Below are 19,552 nucleotides of genomic sequence, written 5' to 3'. Positions count from 1 at the left end.
CTAGGACAGAGAGAAGAGAAAGAAGATTAGCTGCTTCAAAGGTTTCTTCGGTGATAAGAAGCTGCCAGTGGTTGTGTGTCCTTCTCTTTATTACACCAGCAGGTGAGTGAAAGATGTCTGGGTTACTGTTGTAAAACTCAGAGGAAACTTCAGTGTCGTTCAGCACTTCATAGATACAACAACAACAACAAAAAAAATCCAGTATATGGTTATCGTGCAAATGTATTTATACAAGCACTGAATTTTTTATTAGATATTGTTCTGTCAAATTTGACATGTGCTTTAATGATTGTACTTTATCTCAGATCATATTTGAATGAAGTTAGTTCATTATCAAAGTTCATTAAAATACTTAGTTAAAACTTTTTATTTGAAACTTATTTTTGGTGATAAATTTCTGTCCTGTCTGATCGTCTTTTAGTTGTATTTGCATTTGGCTTTGATTTCATCCTGTTTTGTGCTGAGGCTTGAAGCATGGTTCCAGACATAGAGAGAATTATTGAGAGCATCGTCCGCAGAGACCAGGACAGCGTGCAGCTTCTGCTCAACAGCTACAACACACAGGTCACTATTCTCTGTTACAATTACTGTGTTGCTATAGAAGTATTTATTTATGCAACAATGGAAACAGTTTTTCTGTACCTTCGACACTGTAAGCTAAAAATTTTAAATATTACTTATCATCATATAATCATTACAGCACTTCAGCAAAAAAATCAGGTTTCTTCTTATTTAAAAGTGACTTTGCATTAATATATTAGACACAATTAATTAGCATTATAAATTGGACGTTGCACAAATTTAGAATCTGGTGGCTTCTAGCGGTTTTCCCAGAGACTGAGTCAGTGTTGATTGTCACAGCAGCTAGTTTTCTTGGCCTGGCTAGTCCAGAACCAGAGCTGACCCCTCTAGTTCCTGTCATGGTGCCCGTGTTGGTCTGAGTGGCCTCGCCAGCTCCGGTCTTTGAGCCAGAGCCAACACCTTAGTCCCTATTTTTGCTCTGCCTCCAGCAGGATCCACCTGTATGATGCTGCATTGCTGAAGGAATTCTGGTTCAATCATTCAACCTTTGACAAAAAACAGTTTTTCCAGTTGCTCTTTTAAGAGTGTATGTCATTATTAAAAATATGTATTATCTATATATATATCTATGTTGTGAACCTGCTATTCTCTGAAAAAAGAAAGAAAAAAATGAATATGAATGAATAAGAAATGATATGAAAAACGAGTATCCTTAAAATATTGTTTTTCTGAAATTAAATTGGCACTGCCATTATCAAATCGCAGTTTGACTGATGTTCCTATATTCTAGGACACTTTGTCAGTGCAAATCTGTGATCTGGCTTTTCTCCGTTTTCCTAACTGCTTGTGTTCTTTCATTTCTCCACAGTATGCAGAGTGCTTCTTTTTCAACACTGAGGCACAGGAGAGGCAAAAGGTCAGCTCTGTGTGCTTCTCTCCAGTAGTTTCATTCTTTTCGTCTATATTTCCTTTGCCATAGCCTTCAGCCACTCTCATGTCAGCACCCTGTCAGTTGTGTTTTGACTCTTAGCGTGATCTCTAAATGTATATTATAAAGCATGCTTATAGCAGTCACTGGAGTATTCTGATTCTTTGCTATTTGTTTTTAGAAAAGTTTTCCTATCTTCATAGCACATGATTTTCCAAGTGCTCAGTGATTATCCCAACCCACCAACAAACAGAGGCTCAGGAATACGTTAGATGATCTGGAATAGACAAAAAAAGTCTTCTTGGATTATTTCTGCTGATTTTCAGTTTGCTTGAATTTCTCTTGCTGCTTCTGTGAGGGGTTCTGCTGCCAAACTAAAAAACAAGAAAAGGGCAAAAAACCAGACTATTAACTGCTGGGAATTCTGGTCTGTTGTGTACCCTTTGACAAAGTTCCTCTTTATTATTTTCATTTTGTTTTTCATCCTCACGTTTTAGCAGCCCTCAATTTTTATGAACTGCAGTTAGTAAAGGTAAAATTTGAACCTGAATGATTAACAGTCCCATCTCAAATGAATTTCTTTCCAGCTCATCTGTGCTGATTCTGCTGTCCTCCTCCACCTCAGTCTTCATCTGTTTCTAATGCTTAAATATCAATTCTACTTTTTACATGTATTTCTGTCACTGTTCATGGACTATCTGGCTGCAGCAGCAACAACTGGAAGAGGTTTGGGGCATTGATTTTTTTTAATTAGCAAACATGTACACTAGATAGAAAATTGATAGGATATGCATGTTGGTGTGATCTTAAAACTGGACGCAAACAAACTGATTTCTTTATCTAGATACAAGGAGTTTCTGACTTCCAAATTCCAATTAAAATATATTGGCCATTGCACTGTATGGTAGCCGATCATGGGGTTCCCTCTACATGCAGTATGCACAGTGCAAACCACCAACCAGGCATATACCCACTGATAATGATAGTTCAAAAGAAAGCACTTCATTTTTTAAAATCACCTTAAATCCAGCCTCCTTGCTTTCCCCCAAAGGTGTCCTGTATATCAGCTGGTGCCGACACTAACTGGCTCCTTTCAAACACACCCGATCAAGCTTAGAACAGCACTGTATTATACATCACTAGTATACTACTACCACACGAGTATATATCAACATACCTTTAACATTTATTAAAAAAATTATATTTTGACATTTTGACAATATTGTTTTTAGGAACTCTTGTGCGAATAAAGCACCTTTAAAGTTAATTATAATTAGATAGAGAGACAGAGAGAGTGAGTGAGCGAGTGCTGACTCAGTATAACAGTAATCCAAAATAATACCAGTGTGTGCATGTGAGTTCCAAAAGCGATTGCTAATTATATTTAGAGCAGCATGTTCTCAAAGCTGCTTGAACACCTCATGACTAAGCATTAGCAGCGCTGACCTTCACTGTGCAGACATGCTAGAGCTACACAAACTATTCTTTTTCCTCTACACTCTCCGTACGCTGCGAATTAATGTCATCGAGATATTTGCTTAAATGATCTTGTAGTTTTCAGTGAAACCACTAAACTTACATACAACTACCACAATAAAAGGATGTGGTATTTGTCTTAAGTACTTTTTGGTATTATAACTTTAGTGTAGTACTGTAGTGCAAGTGCTGCAGGATATAAAGTGAAGAGGATGTAAATATCCAAATACAGCATGACTAAAAAAGTGGTCATGTGTACTTGTCTTTATTATCATGCAGCCATGTCATAATCATCACTCAGTCAGCACTGCTCCCTCAGCAGTGAATCTCAGATGAAGCCTGAATGAATGTTCAAACTATAAACACGCTGAGCTTCTTGTGTTGCATTAAACAGACTTTGCAGTGATTCGTGCTATCTCTCTCTCTCTTGGGTAATTAGTTCAGGAAGAAAAAATTCAGGGACTGTGCTCCTGCTTCCGACTCTGACATTGACTCAGATGATGAGAATGCAGAGCTTCTGCTCCGGCAGGTAGGCCAGTGATTATTTACCCCTGTGTGTCTACTCTCATGGCTACATGTACCTGTGTATGCTAACACAAGTCTGCCACACTCATCCCTGTATTTGCACATTTTGCATTCTTTGTCTTTTCTCCTTGCAGTTCGTCATTCTAACCCTTCTTCACTGTAACATCTCCCCCCTGACTACTTTTTCAGGATCTGTCTGCAGCCCTGTTGTGCTTCATTGGTAGTCAGCTACAGCCGGCGGTTTTACGGGTTTGCCTGCATACACTGCGTATCCTGTCCCGTGACCGTAGGGCCCTGGGGCACATGGTCACTGATAGTGCCCTTCTCACATTAGCACACATGGGAGGCATCGCCATACCACAGACATGCCTACAGCAAGAAAATCAGGAAGCTGAAGGTGACGTGGGCAGATCATGCAGCACAACCCATATTAGAGCTGTGAGTAGTTGTGAGCAGGGTGCAGAAGCCGGCACTGCCCCGTCTGGGTGCTTTGTGGTTTCATTTTCTGTTCTTGCTGAAGGAGCTGTCTCTCCAGCCACACGTGGTTCAGTGAATCACTGCTATCAGCAGAAACATGATGGAGTGCATGTGGCGCTCTCCCGTGGCAAAAAAGACACCCAACAAGATAACAGTGAGGAACAAGAGGAGGATGGAGAGGTGTGCAGGAAGGAAGCCTTGAAAGTCTTGTGTAATGTCATCTACAACAGCCCCCGGGCACAGGAGAGAGCCAGTGCACTAAGGTGACATTTTTAAAAATGTGTCGACTTGGTCGTAAAGTTGCCTTCCAAGCTACAAGTTTCATTCTCTGCTAAGAAAACGATTGGCAATAAAGTCTCAATAAAAATGTCAAATGAAGGCAAACAAAAACATCAGAATGATACATTTGAGACATCTTACAGGATGCAATGTCAAAATACTCATATGAAAACCATTCTTGGCTGTCACTTATTTTCTCCTAAATCATTTACAATCTTTGCAACTATTTTTTCTAGTTATATTCAAATACTGTTTATTCTTTATATACAAGGATGTGACGCTAATCAGCTCAACTGCTTGCCTGAAAATGTGATTCCTATATTCATGAAAGGCTATTGCAAGGTTTGTGGGAGAGTCTGAAGGAGGAGATCTGGAGTAAAGTGCCACTCAGCTGCCACTTTTACAAGCTGAGGCTACTCTTCTTACTCACAGCCCTGAGACCTGAACTCAGGCTGCAGCTGCAACAGGTAAATGATTTCTAACCTATCAAGGATGGAATTACATGGTATCATTGCTTTCTAGCAATAAAAAAGGTGATCTTGAGAAACTAAATGCAGTCACACTTTCTTTATCCTGGGTGTGTATGGTATTCATTTATGAGCAACAAGCTATGAGTTGACACGGGACATCTGTGACAGGCTTTTCATGTTGGACAATCTAAAGTGACCATGATTGCTTCAAACACATGAAGTCTCTCAAAATGTCCTTTGACATTGTTAGATATGATACTGTTATTTACAGGAGCCATTTAATATTCCAGTTATACTGAAAGTGGACCAAAACTTTAGCATTTTATTTAGAAATCATTTCACAATAGAGTGACAGAGCAGTGGATGTCAGCTGACTGTAGATTGTTGTCACATTAAAATCTTAGGAATAATAAAATTAAGATTTGATTAAGTATTTCTTCATCATAACTAAACCTACAAAGCCTATTAGACAAACAGACAGTCACACCACCTCCAAGCCCTTATAGGCCTTATATGCTGATCAGGACAAACATGCATGTTTTCTGGTCTCCTGAAATCAAGAGTGTCAAAGAACCGTGCTTCACATCTGCCTTAAAGCTCAGTGGTTTGTTTGTTCTTGTCAGGAGCGGGGAGTGTCACTGCTGACCAAAGCCTTGGAGCAGTGCCTGGCTGTGAGCTGGGGTGTGGAATATGAGGTGCTTACCGACAGTAAACAACCTCCCATTTCCATGGAGGTGTCCCAGAAGGTCATTGAGATCCTCAAGACACTCTTCAACATCACTCACATGTTCCACAGGCAGGAGCCTGATGAGGTGATTAGCTGGGGGATTCCTCCAATTTAGCTGGAGCTTAATAACTAAATCAAAGAAACTAACATCATATTGCTAACATCTGAATGTTTGTTCAGGTATTATCACTAAATTATTTTGTTTACAATACCGTGTCCACTTTAAGATAATCCTATATTTTTTTTCAGAGGTGACCAATGTCTAGGTTTTGTCTCTTAATGGGATTTTAAAAAATGTGTAATACATTATTATTGCTGCCATTTACGTTGCTGTTAGTTGATTTGCAAATCACTCAAAGCTTTAATTGAAAGCCATGCCAAAAAAATAAGTTGGGCAGGGGCACGTGTTGTATCCTTTTCTTTTGCCGTCACTGATAAATAAGCTTTGAACGTCCAGTAGCAGAGCTTCAGTTTGGTCAGGGAGGTAGACCAAGGCAACAGGCTGGAACTGAATCATATTTAACTGATCAGCAGTTCAACATAAGTTGAGCCCAGGCAGGACACGCCCCAAATCTCCAGCCTTGTTCCTCAGTCTGTCAACTCTGCCTCAACTCTGCCTTCCTGTAATGTATTCAGTAATCTTTCATTGAGCTTATTTATATATATTTCCGGAGTATTACACATCTACTCTTTGCAGTTGTTCTTGATCGATTTGTCCTCAGCAGGAATGTAATTCTCACCACTCTTTATACAAATTTTACAACAGTTCAGGCATTTTTCCTAATGCAGACTCATCTGTGCAAAGACAACCAAAAAAATCAAGATCTTTTTCACATATGTCAAAATGTGTAAAGTCAGTCAATCATTTCAACCTTGTGTAAAACTTTTTACCACCATTTCAGGACGTTGATACTGAGTTGCTTTTTCCTTTTATTAAAGCCTCACTGACTTTGAAAATAGTGCTAATGTGGGTTAAAAATTGTTCAGAAAAAAAGAAATGTGAAGGATTTATTTAAAACTTTACAAAATTGATGCTTGTGAAACTATATGGATCAGGAAACAGAGAAATATGCACAATCTGAGAATATAGTCAGAGTGTTCTGGTCCTTCAACACCTGACGCCGACCTTGTTAAGCCGGTATGGCTTCAGTTACATATCTCACACTGCAGTTTTAATGTGTTGTGAGATTTAAGTGAGAGGTGCATCAACACAGTGAAAATGTCTTTGGTAGTGAAGTGTGTGTGGAAATGTGTTATTGATTTGAGAACTGCATTTAGAGTGGTGAGAATTACGTTTCTGCTGTGTGATTTGTGCTTCAGCCATCGAAAAAACTTATAACAGGCTTTAGATAGAAATTTCTTGTCCTACGCTGAAGCCTGATGATGCCACTTTCACATTATCAGGGTTGTTTATTCAAAGTTCTTGCAGAGGCAACAAAAGCATACAGTGTGTTAACTATGGCAAGTAAACTCTGTTTAAGCCGTCTATATCTGACAAACAGAAAATACAAAGGTGTTGCTACTCTGCCTCTATGGTTCCCTTTGAAACTGTTGGCCTTTACAAATTCAATATACATTTTTCTTCTTGTTTATCACATAGACTAAACCTGTCTGAAATAAATAAAGTATATAAATATTAAGAGCAAATGTGAAAGTAAATTTGAGAATGTTCCCCAAACGATCTCACTGTAACTTTGGGCATTTTGACATCTGTGCCATTTAGCAGTAAGCCTTGCTGCTCTAGGTCTGTTACCCCTGGTTTAGTCATCAGAAGGGAAAATCAGAAAAAACATAAATCCTGCTAAAAACAAAACAAAATAAATATTTTCAGTCCTATATTATCTGTAAATCCAGTGGAAAAGGAAGATATGATAAAAGTATATTAACAAATTCATTGCAGGAAACATTTTTTTTCCAATTAAAAAACATTAGATTAGCACACAGAAAAAATGATGCACATGCTTCAGGTTCAGAGAGGAGGAGGTGTGACCAATGCCCAGTTGTTATAAACTTTGCATCTTATACATGTTTAACTGTTTTAGGAAGATGCTGCCCTGTATCGACACCTAGTGGCTGTGCTGCGCCATTGCCTGCTCCTGTCATGTGAAGGAGAAGACACATTAGAAGAACTCCAAGGGTCAGACTAGTATTTCTGAAGCTTTAGATGGTTTTGGCTAAAATAATAGATACTGGAGTGATTATTGATAACCTAGATGACATTCTTACAGTTGATCTAAAAAGTGTTATGACTTCTGTCCACAGGCACACGGTGAATGTCCTGTCAGCATTGCCACTGACATGTCTGGATGTCCTGGTGTCTGTCCAGGTGGACCAAGCATCCCATAAGTGCGAAGGGGTCAACATGGACTGTGTCCACAAATTGTTGCTCTTTATGAACCGACGGCTAAACAGGGCAAGTGAATATGTGGTGAAGGAAACACATGTTGTGACTGCATAGGTTAGTTTGACAACATGACTGATACGGATATCAGTGCTGGTATGTTTTGTCTGATGAGCTTTACAGATGAAAATGAAAAATCAGGATCAACTTTAAGATTTCCTGAAGTAACAAATAATTAAACCTTAACTAAACCATACCAGGAAAGCCTTCTTTTCTATAACCGAGGATTATAGAAACGATGGCTTACCAGAATTCTTATCATCTACTAAAACCTAAATACAGAATGGTTGAACCATTATGCAAAGTAGGTATTTTTCGTGATACACAAAATATCTACTTCACTGACTTTAAAATAAAATGATTCTGAAAAGCAGAAGCTTTATCTCCTTGTATTACACCTGCAAGGAATCTTTTGTTTGCCTACAACAGCTTGACAGTGAAGGATTTTCATTATTTCATCAGAATGATGTCATCCCTATAGCATGGTTATGGTTACAGTGGTTATTGACAGATTATATTGCTTATTTATTTAATAGATAATAAAAAGTAACTAACCGATCCAAATTGGATCTCTTACTTTACCAAATAAAGTAAGCGATGATGGCATTAACATATAACATGTTAATGCCATCATTTATAAAGTCTAAGTAAATAATTAAAGTATTTAAATGCAAATATATATATATAGAATGACTAAGATATGACCTCAGTGCTTTTGAGTTTTATAAATACTCCTTTCATAGTGGGTGTCCAAATTCATGGGCCGCATCCTCCTGAGGCCGCATGTCACAGCGACACGACGAAGGCTGTCCAAAATTCGTAGACTCCTCCGAATGCAGCCGACTAATGTGCCCTCCTATTCCCCGAATTTGAAGGATGGGTCGGGTGTGTCCTTCGTGTCCCACCATATCCCAGAATTCATAGCGTGGCCCAGCCAATTCCGGTTTCCAACAATGGAGGCCACTACTAAGTTTTAATATTACTGTTATTAATCTTTCTGGGTCACAAAATAAACTTTAAAGATATTTTCAGGTGAGAAAGCAGCCGTGTAAACTTCAAATATCTGCTCGGTTTATCAAGATATCACATATTTGCAAAAGTGCTCCCACATTTTCGGAGACGTCTGTTACCCACCAGCTCGATAGCTAGCTGGGGTGAGAACAGCGAACTCCCTGCACATCGTTTTAAAAGCCCCCCTGGTCTTTCGCTACTCAGGTTAAAAATGATATTTACAGTGACTTGCAAAAGTATTTTGCCCCCTTGAACTTTCCCACATTTTGTCACATTACAGCCACAAACATGAATCACTTTTATTGGAATTCCACATGAAAGACCAACACAAAGTGGTGCACACGTGAGAAGTGGAACGAAAATCAGACATGACTCCAAACATTTTTTACAAATAAATAGCTGCAAAGTGGGATGTGTGTAATTATTCAGCCCCCTTTGGTCTGAGTGCAGTCAGTTGCACATAGACGTTGCCTGATGAGTGCTAATGACTAAACAGAGTGCACCTGTGTGTGATCTAATGTCAGTACAAATACAGCTGCTCTGTGACGCCTCAGAGGTTGTCTAAGAGAATATTGGGAGCAACAACACCATGAAGTCCAAAGAACAAAGCAGACAGGTCAGGGATAAAGTTATTGAGACATTTAAAGCAGGCTTAGGCTACAAAAAGATTTCCCAAGCCTTGAACATCCCACGGAGCACTGTTCAAGCCATCATTCAGAAATGGAAGGAGTCTGGCACAACTGTAAACCTACCAAGACAAGGCCGTCCACCTAAACTCAGGCCGAACAAGGAGAGCGCTGATCAGAAATGCAGCCAAGAGGCCCATGGTGACTCTGGACGAGCTGCAGAGATCTACAGCTCAGGTGGGGGAATCTGTCCATAGGACAACTATTAGTCGTGCACTGCACAAAGTTGGCCTTAATGGAAGAGTGGCAAGAAGAAAGCCATTGTTAACAGAAAACCATAAGAAGTCCCGTTTGCAGTTTGCCACAAGCCATGTGGGGGACACAGCAAACATGTGGAAGAAGCTGCTCTGGTCAGACGAGACCAAAATGGAACTTTTTGGCCAAAATGCAAAACGCTATGTGTGGCGGAAAACTAACACTGCATATCACTCTGAACACACCATCCCCACTGTCAAATGTGGTGGTGGCAGCATCATGCTCTGGGGGGGGGCTTCTGTTCAGCAGGGACAGGGAAGCTGGTCAGAGTTGATGGGAAGATGGATGGAGCCAAATACAGAGCAGTCTTGGAAGAAAACCTCTTGGAGTCTGCAAAAGACTTGAGACTGAGGCGGAGGTTCACCTTCCAGCAGGACGACGACCCTAAACATAAAGCCAGGGCAACAATGGGATGGTTTAAAACAAAACATATCCATGTGTTAGAACGGCCCAGTCAAAGTCCAGATCTGAATCCAATCCAGAATCTGTGGCAAGATCTGAAAACTGCTGTTCACAAACGCTGCCCATCTAATCTGACTGAGCTGGAGCTGTTTTGCAAAGAAGAATGGGCAAAGATTTCAGTCTGTAGATGTGCAAAGCTGGTAGAGACAGACCCTAAAAGTCTGGCAGCTGGAACTGCAGCAAAAGGTGGTTCTACAAAGTATTGACTCAGGGGGCTGAATAATTACGCACACCCCACTTTGCAGTTATTTATTTGTAAAAATGTTTGGAATCATGTCTGATTTTCGTTCCACTTCTCACGTGTGCACCACTTTGTGTTGGTCTTTCACCTGGAATTCCAATAACATTGATTCATGTTTGTGGCTGTAATGTGATAAAATGTGGGAAAGTTCAAGGGGGCAAAATACTTTTGCAAGCCGCTGTAAGTCACTCAGATAACTTAAAAATGTTATTGTTTGGCTTTTTTCAGTGTTTTATTTGTTCCTGAGTAAATCAGTTTGGCTGAGATTAAAGTTGTAGTTTTCACACAGCTGAATAAACGTCAAACAGAAAACTGATTAAACAGAAGTGTGAAATGGTTGAGAGTTTACTCCAGTGTCCTGTTATATTTTAGATAGCAAGGAGCAGACGTCCGAGTTTATTAAACTCCAACGAGACAGCTGGTGACGCAGATCTGAAGGCTAGACCGTCTAATTTCACATTTCCGGCCTACCATATATATATATATATATATATATATATATATATACACATACACAGTGAGCTGGGAGGGGGGACCAGGGCTCCAGGGGAGAGAGGGGGTAATCCACACACACGTTTCCTCTTCTGCACAGTCACCGCCACAGCTCCTCCGCACACACTCACTCCTCTTCAGCCGCACTCGCTCCAAAACTCCACTCACGCCGCCACACCCAGGAAGGGTCCGTGATTTGGTCCAGAAGGGGGATATCTACACACAGAATTCACTGTTAGTTACACAGCAACATACACACAGGGAAATCTTTTGAGAATGCCGAGAGCACGAACTCAGGAGGTTCAACGTTCCAGCGGTGAGCTGCTCTGTGCCACTGCCTTAAATAGCAGCTGGGGAAATCAGCCAGATCAGCAGCAGGTGGAGACAATCACACAGGTGCGTGGGCAAAGAACGAGAGCCCGTAACGAGCTCCACCCAGGCAGAGAGGAGGAGAAAAGGCATAAAAAACAACAACAAAACCCGTAGCCAGCGTGAGCCAGCCAGAGAGACATGGGGACCATGAAACTATGAATTTGGACATCTCTATAGTGTACTTCACAGTTACTTCAGACAGTTAGTAGCTGTTAGGTAGATATTTGGTGTGACCTCATCTAAAGTGAGGAATGCTTTTGCCTTATAAAGCATTTATAAATAAAATAAAAGTAACTCAAGACTTGAATAAGTATCAGCTCATCTTCATAACAGAAAAATGAAGAGATAAAGAATAAACAAATATTTATTTGCAGATTCAAACATAATCCACTATAATCTGAGGTAATACAGCTGAACCAGAGTTTTTAAGAGTGGTTTAAGTGACAAAGATACACTAAGCAGTTGAAGCGACGTAGCTAGAAGTAGCTTAACTTCAATATACTGAAGTTTATTCATTTAAAATAAAATATGAATAAAGTTATCAAAATCAGTAGTGAGTAACTGACAGAGCTTCACAAACAAGTCCAAATGTCATTAAAGTAGTTTCCATTACATTCTCATGACACAGATAATTCTCCTTGATGATGGAGAACCACCTCTTAACTTGATCACATCCTTACCCCGAGAAGAACGAGACAGAGACCATCCACTACTTCTTTCATTTAAGCTGAGCTCAGACACCCTAACTATTCTGCTTAATTCAGGAGCACTTTGGAACTGAACCTGACGCTGACTTGACTAAAACTAGCTAACAAAACACGAACCAGAGGAACGTTGAACCTCAGGAATGAACTCTTAAACATCCCAGAGACATTTTCCTGCATTATCAGTTTAATAAGATGAACGCTTTGTTTATGGTTTTTACACCTGTTTGTGAAACTCTGTCAAATTTTCACTACTGATTTGTAATAACCTTATTCCTATTTTAGCTTAAATGAACAAGTTGTAGTATATTTAAGTTTCACTGCTGCGGCTCCAGCTCAGTGTAGCTTTCTCTCTTAAACACCTCTTACAAACTGATTCAGACTCTGGTCCTTTCTACATTTCAGTATTCTGCAAACCTCAGGTGGGTCACGTTTGCATCTGGCAATATATATTTGTATAATTTGTATCTCTTTGTGCTTTGTCTGTGTCATTTTGTGTTGTGAAGACAGCTGAGACTTGTTTGAATCTTGAGGTACTTTCATTTTCATTTAAAAATAAGCCAAAAATAGTCCTCACTTTACATGAGGTCACACAAAATACTAACCTAACAACTACATATTTTTTTATAGATAATATTTATAAAACATCTATTAACACACTGAACAACAATGAGCTCATGTCATTAATCATTGTATATATATAAATGTGCCTCTGTTAATTATTTACTTGAACATGAACATGTTATATATGAGCTTATTAATCAAGAAAAAACATTTATATCTGTTTATAAATGATACACTGAGAAGGACTAATGCTTTATAAAGGATGAATTTAAATGAAAAGAAAACAGAAGTGTTGGTGTTTGGACCCAGTGGTTCCTGCGAGTCCTCCTCTGTTGATTTGGGACCCCTGGAAGTCTATTTTAAACCTGTTGTTATCGACCTTGGTTTTAAGTTGGACAGTGATTTTAAATTGGACAACCAAATCAGAGCAGTGGTAAAGTCCAGTTTTTATCATTTAAGGCAAATGGCAGGAGTAAAATCCTTTCTTTCGAGGCAGCACTTTGAAACGGTGATACATGCTTTTATTTCTTCCTGCCTGGACTACTGTAACTCACTCTATGTGGGGGTCAGTCAGTCGTTGCTCTCACTGTACAGCACTTTGTGTCAGCTGTGGTTGTTTAAAAGTGCTTTATAAATAAAGGTAATGATGATGAGGTGATGATAAGCACTTACTAGTAGGGATGGGTATTGATAAGATTTTTACGATTCCGATTCCAGTTTCGATTCTGTTTAACGATTCGATTCTTTTTCGATTCTCTTATCGATTCTTTTTTTTAAAAAAGGAGGACACTAAGGTCGATTAGCTTAGAACTTTGTTTTATATCTTCTCTTTGAACAAGATAGAAATTTAGGAGTTACATGGCCTTACAAACCCAACAGGGAGATCTTAAGAGATCCAGCCTACGGCTCTTCAGTGGGGTGTCACAGGGTCCCCAGGAAACAAAAATTGTAAATGTAAAATAATAAAATAAATATTCTTCTGTAGCAATAACAAAGTATAACATAAATGATTCTGTAGCAATTACACAAGAATATCCAGTAATGTCCCTGCCTACAATTAAACGCATTCACTTACCGAAAATCATCTGCTGTGACAAATGTGTGCAAGCCTTTGACCACAAACTGAGTCACTGCTCGGTGACATTCGTCTATCCCGGCCTGAAAGGAGACGCTACCGCTAGACTGCAGCAAGAACTGCCAGCATCTGAGCCAGACTCTGTCTCATCATGGTCACCTAAATGCACAGTGATGGCAGGTTTTGTAATAAGGCAGATCACGCTAACATAATATGCACTGTTGTTGATTATTTACCTGCCGCATTAACGGGAGAGGACGTGCAAACGTTACCGCTGCTGCTGGGTTGAGATTCACGAGTCCGGAGCGGAATTAAAAACACGACATTCATTTCAGGTCATCGCGTGTTTTGTGAGCAAATGCTTTTGCATATTCGTCGTGTTTCCTCCCTTAAATGAAACATCTACTTTGCAAGTATTGCAAGTTGCCCTGTTGTCATCCGTTCTCGTAAAGTATAACCAAACTTTTGAGCCGCCATGTTTCCTGCCAGGTAAATGACGCTCCGGAACGTGGTGACGTCATTCGGGGCGACTGGAATCGATAAGGGAATCGTTTGCAAAAATGGCAAACTATTCCAAGGAATTGAAACAGTGGGAACCGGTTCTCAACAAGAACCGGTTTTTGATACCCATCCCTACTTACTAATTCCTTACTATTGCTTAATAGTGTTATCACACTATTAACACTATATTATTATATAGTGTTACCCAGTTTTTATTCATCTTTAGTGACATATGTAAGCTGTTTAATTGTACACAGGGCCAAAAGCTGAAGGAGAAACTAACACCTGTACTGAATCTACTGACTGAGAGTTCTCGGGTACACAGGGAGACGCGTCACTACATACGGCAAAAGGTAAAAAAAAAAGAAAAAAAAAGTACAAAATGGAAACTGTATCAGCAATTTTTTATCTAACCTCAACATTTGGAATAGATCCTACCTCCACTGAGGGATGTTGCCATCAGACCTGAGCAGGACAGCTCCCTCAGAGGCCAGCTGGTCCGCCTAATGACCCACGTTGACACAGATGTGAAGGATTGTGCTGCTGAACTGCTGTTTGTGCTCTGCAAAGAAAATGGTATAGTTGCAGTTTGCAAGACTAACTGTAGTGATGGGAAAAGTCAAGTTTTCAAAGGACTCTATACAGTCAGGTGCGAGTTAACACAGTGCCAAGAAGAACAAACATCAGCAGTAATCTTAGAGCAGATTATTATTATTATTATTTATTGTACAATCTACTGTACAATATAAAGCGCCTTGAGGCGACTGTTGTTGTGATTTGGCGCTATATAAATAAAATTGAATTGAATTGAATTATTCTTCCCAAGAGCTGACATTCTATCCAATTTACCCCAAGGTCAGACAAGCTTTGAGAAATTCCAGAAAAACCGAGGAGCTACATCTCAGATCTTACAGGCCTCAGTTAACATGTTAAATGTTAAAATTAGCAGTACAATAACAGCAGACAATACTATTAGATGTAAGCAGTTATGTATGGAATGGTTGGCAGGTGAAAGTGTCTTCTCTGGAAAAAAAAAAAGAGCCCCTGGTATTTCTCCAGCTTCTTGTGTTTCTTCTTCCTGATATTGCTGTCATTCTGAACCGCTACATCCATCACTACGGCCATTTTCTTCTGTCTTCCACCACTATGTCCGGTTGGTTAGCCATCACCATTTTTTTCTGTCTGTTTCTGGAAGTCCAACAGGATCTTAGCTCGACCATTCTCCACCACCCTTTTGTCCTCAGGACTTCCAGGCCATATTCGGCACAGATGTTTCTGTACACTATGCCGGCCACTTGGTTATGGCGTTCCATGTATGCCCTGCCTGCTAGCTTCTTGCACCCTGCTGTTATGTGCTGGATTGTCTGACGGGCAAACTCAGAGACGTGGCAAGAATGAACTCAGAACTAACTCGTTAAACTTAAATCATCCTAATAATATCAAAACACTCGGAAAAGTACAAAATTAAATAAATAACTAAATAAAGTTGAAATGCGGGGATTCATGTGTGGGCCATTGAGTCATAGGCTGTCTTGTAGTCGGTCCAGGCAGTGCACATTTCAGTCTGGTACTGCAGTCTAGGACGACTGCTCGGTCTACCAGCAGCTCATGTTTGGCCCCTCTGGTGTTTCTGCCTATCCCTTTCTATGCCATGCTTATGTATTGAGAGCCATGTGCCTGTTCATCTTAGCCTCTATGGTGCCCGACAGGAGCTTCCATGTGGTACTGAGGCAGGCTATTGGTATTTGGTCCCTTCTGGTCGCTTCTGGAGGTCCTTGGGTAACAGAACTGTGGCCTTCAGTTAGCCATTCTGGGTGTCTCATCCATTAGCAGCTGGGTCATTTGTGCTGCCAGATGCTCATGGAGTACCTGAACATCTGGGGCCTGGTTATGTCTAACTCTTTTTACTGGAGACCTGTTCTTGGATGCCTATCACTGTGATATATATATATTTTCTTTCTTTAATTCCTGTCTCGCCCCTGCGGGCAGTCTATCCTTCAAGCTTGTGTCCTCTACCAGAAGCCTGGGAGGCCGAGGGTCCTGTGCAGTAGGTTAGCTGTTCCTAGGACTGCGCTCTTCTGGACAGAGATCTCCAAACTTGTTCCTGGGATCTGCTGGATCCGCTCACCTAGCTCCAAGTGCTCCGATTACCACTGGGACCACTGTTACCTTCACCCTCCACATCTTCTTGAGGTCTTCTCTAAGACCTTGGTGCTCCTCTTAAGTACAGGGTGGGCCATTTTCCTCGAGATGGGTGGTGACCATGGTGGCCATTTAGAAGTCATCCATCTTGGATACAACTTTTGTTTTTTCAATAGGAAGAGGGCCATGTGACACATCAAACTTATTGGTAATGTCACAAGAAAAACAATGGTGTGCTTGGTTTCAACGTAACTTTATTCTTTCATGAGTTATTTACAAGTTTCTCTTTGTTCACAGCCATTGACATGTCGAAGAGGTTAACACGTGAGGAACTTGAACGCGAAATTGTGTTGATATCTGGTGAATGCAGTAACCGGGTCATTGCAGCAGATTTCAGTGCAAGACACCCTACGAGACCACCCATCTCCCATGCTACAGTCAGCAAACTGCTTGCTAAGTTTCGTGAAACTGGTTCAGTGTTGGATTTGCCAAAATGTGGACGCAAGAAAACTGTCACTAATGAAGAAACATCAGTGTCTGTCCTAGCTTCATTCAGCAAGAGCCCACAGCGTAGCACTCGCTGCATGTCACTGGAGAGTGGCATCAGTCAAACATCCCTTCGGCAGATATTAGCTACTCACAAATGGCACCCTTACAAACTCCAGCTACTGCAGCATCTCAGCGAGGATGACCCAGATCGGCGCACAGAGTTTGCAGAATGGGCAAAACAAAAATTGGAACAGGACCCTCAGTTCACGCAGAAGATTTTGTTCAGTGATGAGGCAAACTTTTATGTGAATGGTGAAGTTAACAAACAAAACCACCGCTATTGGTCTGACACTAACCCACATTGGATGGATCCCTCCAAGACTGTGGGAACAACAAAAGTGATGGTTTGGTGTGGTATATGGGGCACAACGATAGTGGGTCCATTCTTCATCAATGGAAACCTCAAGGCCACTGGATATTTGAAATTGCTACATGATGATGTGTTTCCCTCTTTATGCACTGAAGCTGGCACGTTCCCTGAGGTTTTCCAGCAAGATGGTGCACCACCACATTATGGTTGCCAGGTCCGAGCATTCCTAGATGAACAGTTTCCTGGAAAGTGGATTGGTCGTCGTGGGCCAGTTGAATCGCCCCCAAGGTCTCCCAATCTGACCCCCTTAGACTTTTATCTTTGGGGTCATCTGAAGGCAATTGTCTATGGTGTGAAGATACGAGATGTGCAGCACCTGAAACTACAGATACTGGATGCCTGTGCTGGCATTTCTCCTGCGGTGTTGCTATCAGTGTGTGAAGAGTGGGAGAAGACAAGTGACAATCCAACACAATGGGCAGCACATTGAACACATTTTATAAGTGGTCAGAAACTTGTAAATAACTCATGAAAGAATAAAGTTACGTTGAAACCAAGCACACCATTGTTTTTCTTGTGACATTACCAATAAGTTTGATGTGTCACATGGCCCTCTTCCTATTGAAAAAACAAAAGTTGTATCCAAGATGGCCGGCTTCTAAATGGCCACCATGGTCACCACCCATCTTGAGGAGTTTGCCCCTCATATATACTAATGTGCCACAAACAGGACTTTAATATCACCAACCATTCCCATTTTATTACGGTGTATCCATATAAATGGTCCACCCTGTACTTTTGGTCTAATCCACCAACTTTCTCATGGAGCAAGCTCTTGCACCAGACTGAGGGTAATTGATGGTCTTTAATATTTCTCCCATTTCCATTTAATTGCACCAGCAGTTGTTACCTCCTCACCAAGCTTCTTGCTAATGGTCTTGTATCCGATTCCAGCCTTGTGCAGATCTATAATCTTGTCCCTGATATCCTGATACAAACAAACAAACAAACAAACAAACAAACAAACAAACAAACAAACAAACAAACAAACAAACAAACAAACAAACCATGAAAACTGTAATAACTTTAATTTTTCAATCACTTCCACTCTTCTGTTAATACCTATTAACACCTATTAAAGCATACTGACGGGCAGGTTTAGGACTGAATATAAAGGAAGTAGCTCAAAGGGCAGCTTTATTGTTGGCACTCACAGGTAAAACCAATAGAAATACTAACAAGGCTGGAAAGGAGCCAGGAATGCAAACACAAACACACAAAACAAGGGAACACTTTAGAATTGAAAGTGAATTAAAAATAAATAAATAAATATGACAAAAGATAAAACACATTTCAGAAACTTACATGGAAACACTCACTGCACAGTAGGAAATTATTTCATATGGAAACACTTTCTTCTGTGTTCCCTTCACAGTCAGCCGATTTGTCAAATATACTGGATATGGCAATGCTGCAGGGCTGTTGGCAGCTCGGGGACTGCTTAATGGTAGAATGAGTTCTAGTAACAGCCAGTACTCCAGCGACTCAGACTCAGACACAGAAGAGTACCGAGAGGCCAAAGCCAAGATTAACCTGGTGACTGGCCGGGTAGAAGCAGACCAGCCTGATCCAATGGAGGGCATGACGGACGAAGAGAAAGAAGAGGAGGCACGTCACCTCATCAGTATGATCAACAGACTGTCACGGTGAGTGTGTTAATAATGCAGAACACACAGTATGGTTAAAGAGAAGCTTTCATTTATAATGATGTATATGCTGTTTCTTACTCAGTGAACAAATCATTCAGCCAATGGGTGTGACAGCAGAGGGCAGACTGGCTCCACTTTGGGGCCAAATGAGTGACTGCACGCTGGAAGAAGAGGAAGAGGAAGAATTGAATCTCATGCCAGAGGGGGGCAAAGACAGTCAGATGGAATAGGATGATGTAAACAAAGAGCGAGGCAGAGATGCTAACACACGTATATCCAGTGTTGGGAAGGTTACTTTTGAAATGTACTCCACTACAGATTACAGGATACATGCCCCAAAATGTTGTTTGCAATGTATTCTATTAAGTTACTCAGTGTGAGTAATGTATTCTAAGTACTTTGGATTACATAATATTGTCATGCTTTTTACAACTACGTAAATATACTATTACTGAAGGCTACTCGCAAACGCGCTAACATTGCTAGCTGGCATTAGCTGGGGTTAGTTCATAGACTGCATTCAGAAGTGCACATTTGCAGCTAGCAGGTTGTTAATGCTATCCAGCAAGTCTAACTGTCTATGAACTAACCTCAGCTAACGCCAGCTAACAATGTTAGCTTGGTGACGAGTAGCCTTCAGTAATAGTAGTAAATCACACATAATCCAGGTAGCT

The 19,552-nt window shown here is 40.6% G+C and overlaps 1 protein-coding gene across 1 annotated transcript; it reads left to right on the top strand.

Moving 5' to 3' along the window:
* Nucleotides 1-260: 260 nt before the first annotated feature.
* Nucleotides 261-19,356, top strand: LOC146710476 (chaperone Ric-8A). The gene is made up of 13 exons (XM_085453031.1): nt 261-564; nt 1,391-1,438; nt 2,159-2,176; nt 3,366-3,455; nt 3,641-4,191; nt 4,539-4,674; nt 5,301-5,489; nt 7,447-7,541; nt 7,667-7,817; nt 14,426-14,521; nt 14,600-14,744; nt 18,605-18,875; nt 18,961-19,356. Exons 1-13 carry the CDS (start codon nt 475-477, stop codon nt 19,106-19,108), a joined length of 2,028 nt encoding a protein of 675 aa, XP_085309157.1. The 5' UTR covers nt 261-474; the 3' UTR covers nt 19,109-19,356.
* Nucleotides 19,357-19,552: the final 196 nt, after the last annotated feature.

The sequence above is a fragment of the Copadichromis virginalis genome, linkage group LG4 (genome assembly GCF_057382275.1).
Source record: "Copadichromis virginalis isolate Kocher_CV1m ecotype Utaka linkage group LG4, C_Virginalis_male_GT1.1, whole genome shotgun sequence".
In the NCBI taxonomy this organism is placed as follows: Eukaryota; Metazoa; Chordata; class Actinopteri; order Cichliformes; family Cichlidae; genus Copadichromis; species Copadichromis virginalis.
The sequence above is the reverse complement of the archived record's forward strand: the minus strand, read 5'-3'. Positions and strand labels throughout refer to the sequence as shown.